Here is a 15,553-nt window from a genome sequence, read left to right as displayed (position 1 = left end):
CATTTTGATTTAGATTGATTTCAACCCAAACCCAGTCCATTGACATGTATTCTTATCTTAATATAAATGGATCAAATATTGACTTAATCCAACCCAGTTCAATATAAATTTGTTATGAACGGATCAGGTCCAACTCAATCTAGTAAATATTTTGAACCAGATTGATCCAATCCAATACGTCTTGTTGGTCTGTCCAATCCATCCAGATTGATTTTGCACTGGATGGGGCCCAATTCAAAACCGGTCCATTGACACCCTTAGCCCCGTGACAAAAAAAAAAGACTAAGCCATGTGGCTTGCTAATTGGGGCTTAAACAAGGCCACTAGAGAAGCTTGTATTGTATTTCAACGTGGCATGGGAGATTGATGTGCGTAAACTAAACAACCGGTTCAACTTTCTTTGATGACTAACCAGAGGGATTTAACTTCAGAAAAATCATATCTGGATCTGCCAATGTCAACATTTCACAATTCAGAATCCATTCTTTGGTCTCTTTCGTTTGCAGCATTAACACAGTTGAACACAGTCAAGATTGCCGGAAAATTAATAAAAAAAAATGTTGATCATTTTGATCTGATGTCCTTGCAAGAGAGTCCACTTCCTGATACCGGGTTAAGATATTTAAATACCAAACCCCACCACCTCCCATTGGCATTACGCCCCATCCGAAACCAACCTGATGATGATAAAAAAAAAAAAATTATCCGAGTGATCCCTAGTTGAACTGTGTTAATACATACAAAATACAACATTTTGCACTCTACATATTTGTATTTATACTCTTTCCAAACTGAGCCCAAGTAAATTGAGAATAGGCTACTCTAAATTATAGAGTAAACAAGAAATTATAATTTTAGTCTCCTGCCCCGCAGAAACGCCAAAAGTCTGCGGGCGTCGTTTGCTGACCCTTCGGGAGGCGTCGGCGGTCTCATCTCCAAGCTTTGACTCAGTTCCGCCCCGCCTCCTGCGACACGACAAAATGGGTCGACAAGCCATTAGCGCCACCTTCCCGCGATCACTTCCACCGTTCCTCACAATTCAGTCCATGGGTGGCGTCTTATTCCCCACGTGCGTCCTTTTATTCCACAGCCCCTATGGCTATGGGACCCACCCCTGACGCCCTCCGGCACCTGGCTATATATACCCAAAGACTGCATGCATGGTTATGGTCATAGGCAAACTTCACAGTTTTTTTATTGCTCAGAACACAAACGGAACAAAGCAGACGACAAGAAAATCAGCGAAGAAGCATGGGGAGAGCAAGAGACGCAGAAGCTGAGTTAAACCTACCACCTGGGTTCCGGTTCCACCCAACTGATGAGGAGCTCGTTGTTCATTACCTTTGTCGTAAGGCCAGCTACCAGTGTCTGCCTGTTCCAATAATCGCTGAGGTCGATCTCTACAAATATGATCCATGGCAACTTCCAGGTATCTAACTTGATCTAAAAAAATCGATTTAATGTAATTCAGACAGTATGTTTCTTTTTTTCTCATTCTCTGTTGAATGGAGCAGAGAAAGCTTTGTTTGGAACCAAAGAATGGTACTTCTTCACTCCTAGGGATAGGAAATATCCAAACGGATCAAGGCCCAACAGGGCCGCTGGACGTGGATACTGGAAAGCAACCGGGGCTGACAAACCCATTAGACCAACAGGAAGTGCAAGACATGTCGGTATAAAGAAAGCACTAGTCTTTTATTGTGGAAAAGCACCAAAAGGAATCAAGACTAATTGGATAATGCACGAGTATCGGCTCACAGAATCAAATCTGCGGTCCAACAAAAATGGCAGCCTAAGGGTAGGTAACATTAACATCACAAGTGGTACTACTACAATTATATAATATTATTATTTTGTCGAAGCTCACATCAAACTCTCGCTCTTGTAGTTGGATGATTGGGTTCTCTGTCGAATTTACAACAAGAAGAACAACTGGGTGAATTCTCAACAGCAAAAGGAAGAAGACTCCCACGAGGAAACTATGGACTCCTTTGAGGCAGTTGAAACAGGATCTGAAAGCTTCAGAACCCCAGAGTCTGATGTTGATAACGATCCTTTTACTGATATTAATGATATGGGTGTAACTGAGGTTAGTCCATCCCAAGCACTACACATTGATCAAGTATCAAGAACTGATACCAAAGGAAGTTTTCAGATGGGGGAATGTGTAAAAGAAGATAGTGTCTGGTTTTCAGACCTGAATCTTGATGATTTACAGAATTCTTTTGCAGTACTTGGAGCAACTCCTACTCTAGATGTAGCAATCCAAGACTACTACTACTTAGGCCTTTGTTCTCCTCAATTGAAACCCTACCAGGACAATCAATTTCTCTTCTGAACTGTTCTGAAAATTCTATTATTATCTATGTACAGAAGAGAACACAAGAGCCAGTAGATATGAGATGAGGCTCTCTCCATGATGATTTACATGAGATTCTTTTGTTTGTTTTTCTTTTCCAAATCACCTCCCCCACATCCACCCAACCCACCTAAAAGAATCTACAGGATTGGAGTGGTGGGAATGACAAGCAATTCCAAGAAGAACAGAAAGAAATTGTTGTAAATATTCAAAATATACATAGTAACATTTTATTTTCATGGTCATTTTCTATGGTTTCAAGTATACACCTGATCCCTTACCCATCCCCTTAATGAAGTAAGGACATTGTACAAGATGTACAAGATCACTTACCATTTCAGAGTGCAATAGCAAGATTAACGTTGGAAGCAAGGTCTACCTATGGAGCTGGACTATCAAACGGCAAAGCAAAGGAACGAGCCTGAGCTGGTGAACATATAGAATATACCTGAGTGGAAGATCCTATGCTATGGATATAGAAGATCGCTCGTACACAGGTGTAAGAAGAAGAAGAATATTATGAGAAGGAATTTATGTAAAAAAATGAGTGTTCTAATGAAATGTGATATCAGCATAAAGAAAGGCAAAAAAGGTGAGGACTATAACATTTATAATCTTCCTAGGTTTTTGAGTATACTAGAAAAATACATTTCACAGAACTTGGGTTAAGCCTATCCATGTGACAATCAAAAGCATGTGTAAAGCTACCCATGTAACAATAAAAAGTACACAAGGAATGAGGAGTCTTACCATCCAAAACTGAAGAGAATGGATGATTAATTAGGTAACAGGAAATAAGAACAGCATCGCTCCAATAAGACTTGGGTACAACCATCTGAAGGAGAGATCTAGCAACATCTAGAAAGTGATGATTTTTACATTCTACTACACCATTCTATTGAGGAGTATGCACACAAAAGGTTTGATGTTTAATACCATGATCATAAAAAAAAATGCAGAAAAAGATACAGGCAGGCAAATAGTCCCTGGCATTGTCAAATTGGAACACAAAAATACTAGTCCAAATTGAAGGATTTAAAAATAAGAAATAACACAGATCTTTCATTAAATATAACCAAGTCATCTGTGAATGGTAACAAATGTTACAAAGTACTTAAATCCTACATAAGACACAGCAAAACAGGAACCCCAAACATCAAAACGAACTAATTGAAAGTGACCAAACACACGACTAATGATACATGACGAGAACGATGACCTGTGGTGTTTACTCAGCTGGTAAGCTTCACACTTCAAAGGACATGGACTTTAATGAAGAAAATAAGCCCTGTAGACTCTACAAGGAGGGATGACCCAAATAACAGTGCAACCGGAGAGGCGACATGGTAGAGGATGACTGCAAGGATGTGCTTCCTAATCCACCAGACTGAAGTCCAATTTGTTTCTTTGTCTCAAGTCCTGAAACACCCAGTGAGAAGAATAAAAAACAATACTATAGTCATACGATTTAGTCAATTTGCTCATAGATATTAAATTAAAAGAAAATTAAGGAAAAAATAAAATAGATGATAAAAGTGCCTCCTACCCCACATGCATGCGTTCTGTCTTAAAAGTGGTAAAGGCTCAAGTCACATTTTCTTGTCTTGTCACTATATCTGCCAAATTTGGTACTACTTGTTAACCCTGTTTGGTAAATCTTGGAATGACTTGGAAATGTTCCTCAAAGGATGAACTCTTCCAAGTTTACAGGAGTCTCTTTTGAATGATCTTCCGCTGAATGTGGTGGTGAAATACCTTCTGAACAGCACTTTAGTAGAAGTTGAGAGAAGTTGAGGGAGAAGATGGAGAATAGGTTCGTAGAAGTTGCAAGATGGAGGAAAGTGATAAAGATTGAAGCAAAAGATCTCATATTTGAAGAGATCAGGAACAGAGGCCAGCAGAGTTTGAAGATTAGGGAGGCAAAGAAAGCTACGATACTGTTGGAAGGTCTTTAAGTGATCGAATGGATGCAGATGTTTGTTTCAGAAGCAAGTTCTAAAGGTAAACAAATGAACTTTACGAAGTTCAACCTTGATGGAAGAAAGAGTTATGAGTTAGAATGCAAAAAGAATACAAAAGGATGCTACATAACTCTGCAGGAATTCTTTGGAGGAAGAAAGAAGCAGTTGGTTTGCTTCCTAGAAAGTAGAAGGGGTAATGGATGGAAGGTAGTGGCAGAGGTACCGAGTGACTTTACTCAGCAGCTGAAAACAAAACAAGTAGAGGCTGTAGCAAAGGAAAAGAAAGGGGGTAAACAAAAGAGAGAGGAAGAACCCATTGATAGGAAATGGATGATTGCAGAAAAAGGAAAAAGAAGTTGTAAACTGGTAGCAACAGTAGAAAAAGAGGATTGGGGGAAGAAATTTGTGGTGAAAACTTCAAGTCCACCAAAGGATTGGAGAGGTATTGCTCAGACGATACTCAGAGAATTAAACCTGCAAAAGCCGATGGTGATTACTCCTTATGAATCATGTACAGCTTTGATAGATTTGGGTGAAGACGAAGTAGAGATTTCAGCTTTAAGCATTCACTCAGAGGCTGGTGTTGCCACAGTGTCGAAATGGTGTCCTCTTTCTAATACCAAATGTTTTGAGATTGAAGACAATGTAATAGTCAGATTGCTTGGGTTACCTTTCAATCTCTGGAAGGAGGAAGTATTACAGTCAATAGCTGTAATCTGTGATGCAAAATTAGAAGGTGTTTTTGATTGTGATCTCCATTCAGTTGCAGTGATGTTAGGTAGTGTTAAACCCAGTGGCATTCCAAGGTAGATAGAGGTTGTTTCAGAGGGTTTAGTATACCCCGTTTGGCTTGCTACCTCCATTGAAGCCCAGCTATGGAAGGAGGGGAGAAGGGAGGAAGATGAAGGGGCAGAACAGGCTTGGTTGCTTGGTTTGCAAGGCAGAGTAGTCACTACAGAAGAGGCTAAGTCATCTGAGGTAACCAGGAAAAAAGAGAAAAAAGAGAATAATTTAACCACTTGAGAAAAGTCTACATGGCAGGGTAGGCTGAGGGATGACAGGTCCTATGTTCAGTCGGTGACAGGAGGATTAATTGGAGGCAGACTTGCGCCAGGAGTTCAAATTTCAAAAGAAATTGAACAAAGGTTGGCAAGGGTTCAGGTGTCAAGCCGGTCTTGTGAGCCAGTTCATTCTGGTCCATTGAACAGAGGCCAGTCACATGTTTTAAGTAAACATGTGACTGGTAAAGAGGTTGGGGGGCTGGGCCCAGGCCCATTAAAAATTAATGGGTCTATTCTTGTGAATGGGCCGGCTGTTTTAAATAGTGTGGACCCAGGATTTAAAGAGCCACACGCCAATTTAAGTAGGCACGTGACCAAAGGAAATGGGGAGATGATGGACCAAAAAGATGGTCTATCATCGTCCCCTCAAGCAAATCTCATCTACCGCCTGCAGGAGAGAAAGTTAGCCGCAGTGGAGCGGCAAATCTGAACTGGGCATGGGTTCCGAGCAAGAAGAAGAAAGTCCACTCCCCGGAACGGCGCAATCCAAGGTTCAAGAAGCACCCGTTGCCAGTGGAGACAAGGTGTTCCCTCATTCCGACAATAGTAAATTAGAATATTACGGACACGTTTGAGGTCTGTGTGACGGAGGAAGAATGTAGCTCAGAATCAAAGCCTGAATGCTCTTCAAGTATTGGAAGCGTGGAACTGAAAAAAAGCCAAATCTCTCAGTGCTGATGAGGGCCTTCATACCAAGCTTCATTTTGTGGAAAACAATGATTTGAATTTAACAAACTCAGCCCAGAAGAAGCACTCTCAATTTCTCCCATTACCTTAAGGAATGAATTGGGGTTTACTATAGCTATTATAGAGGAGAGGCAGGGGACACCGGTTCTTAAATTTGCTCCCAGTTCGCTAGAGCAGCACGGCATTGATAGAGGAATAAAGGAACAGGACGTACCTTGTCACTGATCACAGAGTCATCAACCAGGGGACAACATCTAAAGGCAAACTCTGATGCAAGGACTAAAACAACATTGGTTGAACACAATGAGAACCACAGTCATCTATTTTGGAAGGATTAGCCGCGACCTTTCCCCTTCGTGTGGCTCCTCAAGAGTCATTGTTCTCTTCCCACAACCATTCAGGTAATATTGTCAATTCGTTTTTTGGTACTGATGTGGGTTTCCTGCCTGGAACAAATGCTTTTGCAGCTCAACTTGATGCAACAGCCATGGATGGAAAGTATTTAGTTGGGGACCAAGAGGGCAAAGAAAAAGAGGAAATGACAAGGGGAAGAGAATCACAGGAAGAGTTAGAGAAAATCTGGGATCAGATCTGTATGTATTTGGAGGAGTTTAAGAGAAAAGAGGAAGAGGCAGGGAAGTATGAGGTTCAAGAAGGTTCAGTAAAAACAGGGGTTCAAAGAAGGAAAAAAGCAGGGGATGAATCAATTATGGGAAAGATGCAGAAGGAGGAATTAGAGAGGATTTGGGGACAGATTTGTGCTCTCCTTGAGGAGTATAGGCAAACAGAGGAATCTTTGGAGGAAAACCAAGGAATTTCGGAAAGGAAAAATAAAACAAAAAGAGCCTTAAGCAGATCTAGAACAATTAATAACCGAAGGAAGAAGAAAAGATTAGAGGTGAAAAGGTTGATATCAGATATAGAAGAAAATTTGGAATTCAGCGAAAGAGGGGAGAGAAGGAAAGCCTCTAAGTAGAGGCCTGATCTCAAAAGGGGATGCAAAATCTCTTATCTCCATGAAAATCAACAGTTGGAATGTGAGAGGGTTGGGGAGTGCTAGGAAAATAATGTAGATTAAGGACCTCCTTAGAAGGGAAAGGCCGGATATAGTGATGCTACAGGAGACCAAATTAGCTGATATTGATAGAAGATGGGCAAGAAGCATCTGGAAATCTAGAGGAATAAGTTGGATTTCAGCACCTTCTTGGGGGGCTTCGGGGGGAATTGCTACCTTTTTGAGAGAGGATACGGTGGAGGTTTTGGAGGAGCTAGTAGGTAATTTTTCAGTGTCGTTAAAATTCAAGATGGTAGAGGATGGATTTACTTGGGCTCTAACTAATGTGTATGGACCAAGCAATTAGAGAGAGGAATGAATTTTGGGAAGAACTTTATGGGATTCAAGGGCTTTGGGATGGTCTGTGGTGCTTGGGGGGAGATTTCAGTGCAATTCGATTTATGGATGAATCAAATAACCCCCAACAGGTCATTACAACCAGCATATGGAGATTCAACGATTTTATTAATAACTGTGAGTTAAAGGAACTCTCATTGCTGCAAGCTCTCTATACTTGGTCCAACTTTCAGGAGACACCAATCTACTCCAAATTAGATAGGTTCCTTTTCAATGAAAGCTGGGAAAATAAGTGGGCGGACTTGATAACAAGGGCTCTACCTAGAGTCACATTTGACCATTGCCCCATCGGCCTAGGAGCCTTTTAGGCAAGGACCTCGATCCATTAGGTTTGAGAACAAGTGGTTGACTCACTTAGACTTCATGAAGAAGGTTGAGGAATGGTGGAGGGAAGACCTAAGGGGGGTGAAGTGGAAAGGGACCTAAGGTTGAGAAATCCTCTCTGTTGACCCACATAGAGGAACTGGATGCGAAGGAATCCCAAAGAGCCATAAGCCCTCAGGATAGAGATTAGAGATGGAATCTGAAAAGAGAATTAGATGAAGTCATTTTGAGAGAAGAAATTTCTTGGAGGCAAAAGTCTATATGTAAGTGGATTAAGGAAGGAAGTGGGAACACTAAATTTTTTCATCACCTAGCTAATGGAAGAAGGTAAAACCTAGTGTCCAAACTAGAAGTGGATGGAATAGTCTATGATACCCAAGAGAAGATAGCTAATTGTTTTGTTGACTATTTCAAATCCATTTTGAGGAGACCCCTAAGCCCTAATGTGGAGTTGGAAGGTGTGACCTAGCAAAGGCTTCCAAAAGAGAGTAGAAGTTGGCTGAAAAGGAATTTTGAGGAGAAAGAAATTAGAAAAGTCGTGTTTTCCATGGACAGATCTAAAGCACCAAGGCCAGACGGGTTTACAATGGCTTTCTTTCAAGATTGTTGGGACGTAGTAAAAGAAGATTTAATTGAGGTCTCCAAGGAATTTGAGAATAATCCAGTGATGAGTCAGGGAATTAATGCTACTTTTTTAGCCTTAATTCCCAAGAAGAAAGAGGCCAAGCATCCAAAGGACTTTAGACCTATCAGTTTGGTGACTAGTGTTTACAAGATTGTGGCAAAGGTCTTATCTTTGAGAATAAAAAAGGTGCTTCCTTGTCTTATTAACCAAGCGCAATGAGCTTTTGTTTAGGGGAGACAAATTGTAGATCAGATTCTAATAGCAAATGAATGTGTGGAGGAGATGAGGAGATCGGGGTGTCAAGGTTTTGTTTGTAAACTAGATCTTAAAAAGGCTATGACTTAGTGGATTGGGGATTCTTACCACTCGTGCTAAGGAAGTGTGGGTTTGGGGATAAATGGTGCAAATGGATAAATCGTTGCCTTTCAAATTGCCATTATTTCATCCTAGTCATCGCGATAGTTACTGATTTTTTCCCAGCTAGTAGGGGTCTGAGACAAGGTGATCCCATGTCACCTTTCCTTTTCACTTCAGTCGTCAATGCTTTTAGTAGACTCCTCTCAGAAGCAGATAGAGCCAGATCTCTAAGAGAGTGGAGAATAGGTAGAGATAGAGTTTCAGTAACCCATCCCCAATTTGCAGATAACATAATAATCTCTTGTGAAGGTTGTGATTTGATGGAGGTAAGGAATCTGAAGGATTTAATAATTCACTTTGAGAGGACCTTAAATTTGAAGGTAAATTTTGAGAAGAGTTGTGTTGTGAGAGTTCATTTGAACAGAGAGGAGTTGGAGTCTATAGCAGCCTTGTTAGAATGCACTTGCTCTCAGTGGCTTCTATCCTACCTAGGACTTCCATTAGGTGCAAATCCAATGGAAAGTAGGTTCTGAAACCCAGTGGTGGAAAAATTCGAAAAAAGATTAACAGCTTGGAAGAGAAACTATATTTCTGCAGGTGGTAGAGTTACTTTGATTAAAGCAACTTTACCAACTTGCCATAATATTTCTTGTCAGTCTTTAGAATTCCTAAAAGGGAGGCAAAGAGGTTGGAAAAACTAATGAGGGACTTCTTATGGGAACCTAGAGAAGAGAGAAAAGATCACTTGATTAGGTAGGAGGTGGTGAGTCGAAGCAAAAAAGGAGGCCTAGGCTTAGGGAATGTCGTGAGTAAGAATGAGGCTCTTTTAGGTAAGTGGCTTTGGAGGTGGCCCCTGGAGAGGGAGAGGTTGTGGCATGAAGTAGTGAAAAGTATCCATGTTCTGAATCAGGTTTGAATGCAGGGGTATCCCGAAGGGCTTTGCTCACAACACCTTTTTTTTATCAATAACACTTTCATTAAATCATCAATAGAAGACTTACAAAAGGAAGACAAACACACTTATCTTCCAAGAGCAACAAAGAACCTCAAGAAAAGGAAAAAAAAAACAGAAAAAAAAGAAACACTAAAGTTCAGCTTAGCCCAAAACAGTGAATCCCTTTCTACCCCTTGTTTAGCTAAACCGTCAACTAGGGAATTAGCCGATCTTTTAACCCAACATGTCTTAACTTCCATCTCCCGCGCCAGCCACTTGAATTTCCTCCTCTCATTATTGTACTTCCATAAACCATTGTGATCTTTAATCAGCCACCCTACCACCACCTCTGAATCCCCTTCAATTATGAGTTTCCTGATGTTCAACTCCTTAGCATTCCGGACTCCTCCCATAACTGCAAAGATCTCAGCTCTAAGGGAGTCACCCACTCCAATTGGGCCTGAGAACATGGCAGAAATAACCCCATTTTCATCCCTAAAAACACCCCCAATCTCCGATTGTCCCAGATTTCCCCTACTACACCCATCAAAGTTTAATTTTAAGAATCCCCCAGGTGGAGGGGTCCAAGCCACACTCATTACTGACTTGGTCTGTGTGCAATTTGCAATTTCACCCCACTTCCTCAACATGTCATCCACAGTGTAATCTGTGAATAGTTCCAAAGATTTCAGCCACTGTACCGCCCTAATATGTATGGTAGCCCTCAGATCTGCTGCTCCTCTCTGAGCTTCTGAGAATATCCTGGAGTTTCATTCTTCCCAAAGTGTCCAACATACTGCAGCCCTTAGTCCTCTCCACATTGTCCTTCCCCTTTTTATCCGCCACCTGAAAAAAGAAGGGGAAAAAAGGTCCTGCAAGTCTGATGGGGGATTCCAACTACATCCCAATAGGGAGAAAGCCCAATCCCAAATTGACCTCGCAAAATGGCAAGACACCAGTAGGTGAAAACTAGTCTCCCCATCCGCTTTACAAAGAACACACCACTGAGGTGACAAGCAAGTATTGGGTCTCTTCTTTTGGAGTAGATCGCCAGTGTTGATTCTTTCCAGATAGGCTTCCCAACAAAAACTACCAACCCTAGGAGGTATTGCTCTGTACCAAAACCTCACCAACGGGGAAAAGGGGGAAGGTAGGACTAGTGGACTGACTTAAGACTTTGAAGAACGAAGCACAAGAAAAGATGCCATTGGGGGTAGGTGTCCAAATTCTAGAATCCGCCCTAGTAGGGTCTAAGACAACGTTATCAAGAAGTGCAATAAGGCTCGAAATACTGTTGAAGTCTGAATCCCTCAAATCCCTTCTTAGACCCAAGTTCCACCCAATCCCAGAAGTGGAAGAGGACGGGGTGGTGAAAGACGAGATTGGCTCATTTTTCAAATCAGAAAGAGCATACAAAGAAGGAAACCGATCCTTTAGGGGGGCACTCCCCACACAGGTTTGTTCCCAAAATTTTATGGAGTTACTGGAATTCAAGTCATACCTGATATTAGGGGAGAAAACTGGTAGTAGGTCATGAATGGCTTTCCAAGGAGAATTGCTTATGGTCGTAGCTCTGATTCTAGCGTCCCATCCATTGTGCTCCAGCCCATGTATACTTGCCACTATTCTAGCCCATAGCTTCTCCTTCTCCATAGGGAACCTCCACAACCACTTTCCCAACAGAGTCATATTCCTTCTCCTAATACTCCCAAGCCCCAAACCACCACAAGTCTTACTCCTACACACTATCTCCCAGCTAACTCTATGATCCCTCTTCTCCTCTCCCGGCTCCCACAGGAAATCTCTCATTAGCTTCTCCAATCCGTTAGCAACCTTCACTGGGATTTTAAACACCGACAGGAAAAAGATGGGTAAGTTAGCAGGCGTGGCCTTAATTAGTGTAATTCTCCCACCAAGAGAGAGGTAGTTCTTTTTCCAGGATACCAGTCTTTTTTCAAACCTTTCCACCACCGGGTTCCAAAAGCTCTCTCTCATGGGATTATCACCTAATGGCAACCCTAAGTAGTTCAAAGGCCACCCTGAGACTTCACACCCCAGCACTTCGGCACTCTCCCTGATCTCTCCCTCCTCCAAATTCACCCCCACTACACAGTTTTTCCCAAGGTTAACCTTCAAGTTGGACATTTGCTCAAACAGTTGTATCACCGACTTCAAGTTCCTGATAAAGCTCACATTACCGCCTTCACAAAACATAATCGTGTCATCAGCAGACTGTAAGTGAGTGAGGGGGGTTTCCACCCTCCCAACTCTCCAGCCTCTAATGAGCCCCCTAGAATCTGCTCTGTTAATCAGTTTCCCCAAAACCTCCGCAATTAGAATGAACAAGAAAGGAGAAAGGGGGTCTCCTTATCTTATACCCCTACTGGCTAGAAAGAAATCTACCACTGTCCCATTCACTAGCACTGAATAATGACAATTCCGGACACAACCCATGATCCACTTACACCATCTAGCGCCAAACCCAAATTTAGTCAAAACTTTCCTCAAGAAATCCCAGTCCACCAAGTCATAAGCCTTTTCCAAGTCCAACTTACAGACCACTCCCTTCTTCTTATCCCTCTTAAAGTTCTCCAACTCTCATTAGCAATTAAAATCTTATCAGTAATTTGTCTTCCACTCACAAAAGCTCATTGATAGTGTGCAATGATATCTGGCAATACCTTTTTCAGCCTCAAAGACACTTTTGCAATGATCTTATACAAGCTATTAACCAAGCTAATTGGCCTAAAATCTTTCGGGTGGGATGCATCTTTCTTTTTTGGAATTAAGGCTATAAATGTAGAGTTCACACCCGGATTGACAATTCCTCTCCTGAAAAACTCCTCAAACACCCGCAAAAGATCATCTTTCAAGATATCCCAACAGTCCTGATAAAAAGCCATTGTGGGTTTCCCACTGCAAATCCAACTTCTTCTCCATTTTCCGCCGTTGCGCGCATTCCCCCCCCCTTCTCGCGACTTGGGACGATGATAGGCCATTAACATCGTCTACCTTGGTAATAACCCCAGTCACGTGACTCTTTAAAGGCTCACGCGCCTTTTTAAATGACTGGGTCGGGCCCGTTGACCCATTTGGGCCTTTATTAACAACAATATCATTCCACATGGGCTTTGGCTTTGGTCCATTCTTAATAAACCGCGACTTCACGTGAAATTTAAAAGGGCCATGCACGTCCAACCCCAGGCTCGGTTTGGTTTTATCAGGTCTAGGTTCAGTTCTTCCCTGGACCAACCCCTTTTCCTTGTTTAAGAAAGCCAGATTGGCGCTAGTTATAACTTGTGCAAAAGACCTGCCACCCTCCAAACTGTTCACTGCTTCCACACACATAAAACCCACCCCCTGAATGCTACATTTTTGTTTCTCCAGCATTTGTTTTTCCATTTTAGTGAAAGTGCTTTTCTTGTTTGAATCATCCAATCCTTTCTTGCCACGCAGTTCTTCTTCTTCAACCTTCTCATCTCCCTCCCTACGAGCCTCTTTCCAAAGTACAGATTCAATGGATGAAGCCAGCCACACTGAGTAACATTGTCCTTCAACTAGCACCTCTATCTTCCGAGGAATCTCCTCAGGTTTTACTCCATTCAATAAAATGGAAGCTGAAAAAAGGTCTCCCCAAAAGGCACCTCCTAGTGATCCTCCACACATCAAAGCAATGGCTTCAGCAGTTTCTTGCTTCCACAAGTGAAAGGGAAGGCCTAAGAGACGCACCAGCACTCCATCTTCAACAAAGAAATCTTTGGAGTTTGATCCCGTACACCATCTTGATAATGTGGAATTTCCAAGTTCAGCTTGGATACTTAATGCCTCAACTTCTACTCTATTCTCAAGCAAGTCCAGCAAAGCCTTGTCTTTCTCAAAAGGTGTTAAACTAAACGTACTCTTCAACTTCAAGCTTGCTGTTAACAGATCTACAACTTTCCTCCAGTCTAGAATGTGAGTTGAAGCTTTAACTATCAGTTTACTTTCCCGATCTCCTCTCTGTATGTTTACTCCCATTCTGTATTTACCTGCCCCAGCTGTCACTATAAGAGTCTCTTGCTTATTATTATTGCTCACCAAACTAGTAGAACTGCTTATCTTCCTTTTTACTGTTACTTCTCTTTTAGCACCCAAGCGTTGCAGCAGTTCACATAAGACCCCATGAACTGTCTTCAGCCCTGACTCTTCCTTCCCTCTGGGAAACAGACCATCTGCTTCCTACCCTTGCCAAAATATTCTGTCAAAGAAATAAAAGAACCTTTAAAGTTTCCCTTACACTCTACAACAAACCTTCTTCCAGTTTCTGAGAGAAACTCTTTCCAACTATTTTGTTTGCCTTTGTTACTTGCACCTTCAACAAACTCCTTGAACCCTTCAATTACCCCCAAACCTTCTAACGCACCATCCCTCTCTTTGCTTCCCTGATTTTCAAGCTCAGCTGACCATTTAGTCTCAGTTCCTCAAATAGAAGCTCCTTAGTTTCAATCTTCAAAGCTTTTTTCCAACGGCCTACCTCCACAAACTCTCCCATCTTCTAGACCTCACAATCACGATTTTGTTCTCCTCACCAATCTCACTCTAGAATGGAAATAGTATACAAAGAGGAAACTAACAACAAGAACCTTGGAAGGCTATCTCTGGCATTCTCCCTAAATTCCTCAGTTTTGTAAGGTATGATGCTTGTTCTAGAAACTCCATTCTTTTTTGGGAAGATACTCGGGTGAGCACTCAATCCCTAAAAGATCGTTTCCCTTCTCTCTATTCCATCTCCCTTTTTAAAAAGAAACCCATTTCATGGTTCCTTCCCCCCCCCCCCCCGAGTTTTCCCTTTGGCTTTAAACTGGGATTTCAGGTTTCAAAGAGGGTTGGGGGATGAAGAAATTCATTGTGTTTCAAAGCCATTGTTGCTTCTAGATTCGATGTGTTTGGACCCCACTAACCTAGATAAAAGAGTCTGGGCCCTAACCCCGGTTGGCTTCTCCACTTGTACATCTTTCTTTAAAGCCCAAGCCCTTTGCTCTAATCCTTCCTTTTAGGTCTTCCCGGTTAAAGACGTTTGGTCAAGGCCAACTCCCCCCAAAATAGCAGTGTTTTGTTGGGAACCTATTATGGTAAGATCAATACTGTGGAAAATTTACAAAAGAAGAAACCTTTTATGTGTCTGTCCCCAAATTGGTGCTTTATGTGTAAAGTGAAGGGTGAGGACTATAACCATTTGCTGATATCGTGCTCCTTTGCTGCCAATATTTGGAACTAGGTTGTTTCCTTATTTGGGTACAGGTGGAACTTGCCATCTGAAGTAAAGATGTTGTTCACTCCAGCTGCTCTTAGGAGATTGACAAAAAGAGGGTACCTAATGTGGAAATGTATCAGAGCCGCTACCTTGTGGATTTTGTTGGAGGAGAGAAATGCTAGAATATTTCAAGACAAGGAAAGAAGTCTTGCTGAAATCAAGGAATGCATATTGACAAGGACAATCTCATGGTTGAAATCTTCACAATTGTTGGCAGATTTCTCCTTTTCTGACTTAAGGAGAAACTGGGAAGCAGTGGCTTCTACAGTCTCCACCAAGAACAAATCACAAGTTGAATGGAAGCCCCCACTGGATGGAATGGTAAATTTGAATTTTGATGGCAGCGGCCAAGGTAACCAAAGGCCATCCGGAATTGGTGGGATTTTGAGAGACAAAGACAAACAATATGTTGTCTCTTTTTTTGGGACCAGTGGGTGAAGGTGATTCTGTAAGGGCAGAGTTACTAGCAGCAGTACAAGGTATACAGATGGCTGGTCAAATTGGAGTGAACAATTTGTTAGTAGAAGGGGATTCCAAGGTA

The 15,553-nt window shown here is 41.9% G+C and overlaps 2 protein-coding genes across 4 annotated transcripts in view; one reads left to right on the top strand and one right to left on the bottom strand.

Annotated features, from left to right (window-relative positions):
- Positions 1–477: 477 nt before the first annotated feature.
- Positions 478–15,553, bottom strand: part of LOC104597723 (pentatricopeptide repeat-containing protein At5g15010, mitochondrial) — a 30,938-nt gene continuing 15,862 nt past the window's right edge. For 2 of the 3 annotated variants that reach the window (XM_088891426.1, XM_010259442.3), the window contains one exon: positions 3,402–3,778. The gene's annotated coding sequence lies outside the window, so the exon portion shown is untranslated. Of the gene's footprint in view, positions 678–3,401; positions 3,779–15,553 lie in introns of those variants that run through there. The other variant, XM_010259443.3, reaches the window with a different exon arrangement.
- LOC104597724 (NAC domain-containing protein 2-like) lies at positions 764–2,604 on the top strand. The gene is made up of 3 exons (XM_010259444.3): positions 764–1,429; positions 1,515–1,798; positions 1,889–2,604. Exons 1-3 carry the CDS (start codon positions 1,252–1,254, stop codon positions 2,336–2,338), a joined length of 912 nt encoding a protein of 303 aa, XP_010257746.1. The 5' UTR covers positions 764–1,251; the 3' UTR covers positions 2,339–2,604.

Source organism: Nelumbo nucifera, chromosome 7 (assembly GCF_055504915.1).
Source record: "Nelumbo nucifera cultivar China Antique chromosome 7, China Antique-T2T, whole genome shotgun sequence".
Lineage (NCBI taxonomy): Eukaryota > Viridiplantae > Streptophyta > Magnoliopsida > Proteales > Nelumbonaceae > Nelumbo > Nelumbo nucifera.
This window is presented reverse-complemented; position numbering and strand designations above follow the sequence as displayed.